We start from the raw sequence: 532 nt of genomic DNA on the forward strand, positions 1-532 counted from the left end.
TTGAAATTTAGAATTTGAAATAACTTAGATTTTGGTATATAAAAGTTTTAATTATAATTTTTTTATTTTCAGTATCAGAAGCATCTGTTTGTTCACATAGGTGGACCCACGACATATGCAGATCCAATATTAGAGGTAAAACAACAGTCATAAGTCTTTGTTATTTTAACAAATATTCTGTATATGAAGATATTGCCATATATATTCTAGGTCATGCTTTACATAGTATTTAAAAAAGAAGGTGCTTTTAGTCAAGTATATATACATGTTATAAAGATAATAAGCAATTACCAAATGATAACAATACACATTTTTACCAAAGCACAGGGATACTAAGCACATTTTCCGTTTCCAGGCGGTTGACATTCGACAGATTTACGATAAATTCCCAGAGAAGAAAGGAGGGCTAAAGGAACTCTACGACAAGGGCCCACAGAATGCCTTCTTCCTTGTCAAGTTCTGGGCTGATCTTAATGTCAATATTCAGGACGAGTCTGGAACCTTCTATGGCGTCACAAGCCAGTAAGTAATC

The 532-nt window shown here is 33.5% G+C and overlaps 1 protein-coding gene across 2 annotated transcripts in view; it reads left to right on the forward strand.

Annotated features, from left to right (window-relative positions):
- Nucleotides 1–532, forward strand: part of LOC119590799 (transcriptional enhancer factor TEF-1-like) — a gene marked incomplete in the record, with an annotated part of 156,884 nt that overhangs the window by 153,900 nt on the left and 2,452 nt on the right. For both annotated transcript variants that reach the window (XM_037939524.1, XM_037939525.1), the window contains 2 exon segments: nucleotides 73–135; nucleotides 356–522. In XM_037939524.1, coding sequence (XP_037795452.1) covers nucleotides 73–135; nucleotides 356–522 — 230 coding nt within the window.

This window comes from Penaeus monodon, chromosome 27, assembly GCF_015228065.2.
Source record: "Penaeus monodon isolate SGIC_2016 chromosome 27, NSTDA_Pmon_1, whole genome shotgun sequence".
NCBI classification, from domain to species: domain Eukaryota; kingdom Metazoa; phylum Arthropoda; class Malacostraca; order Decapoda; family Penaeidae; genus Penaeus; species Penaeus monodon.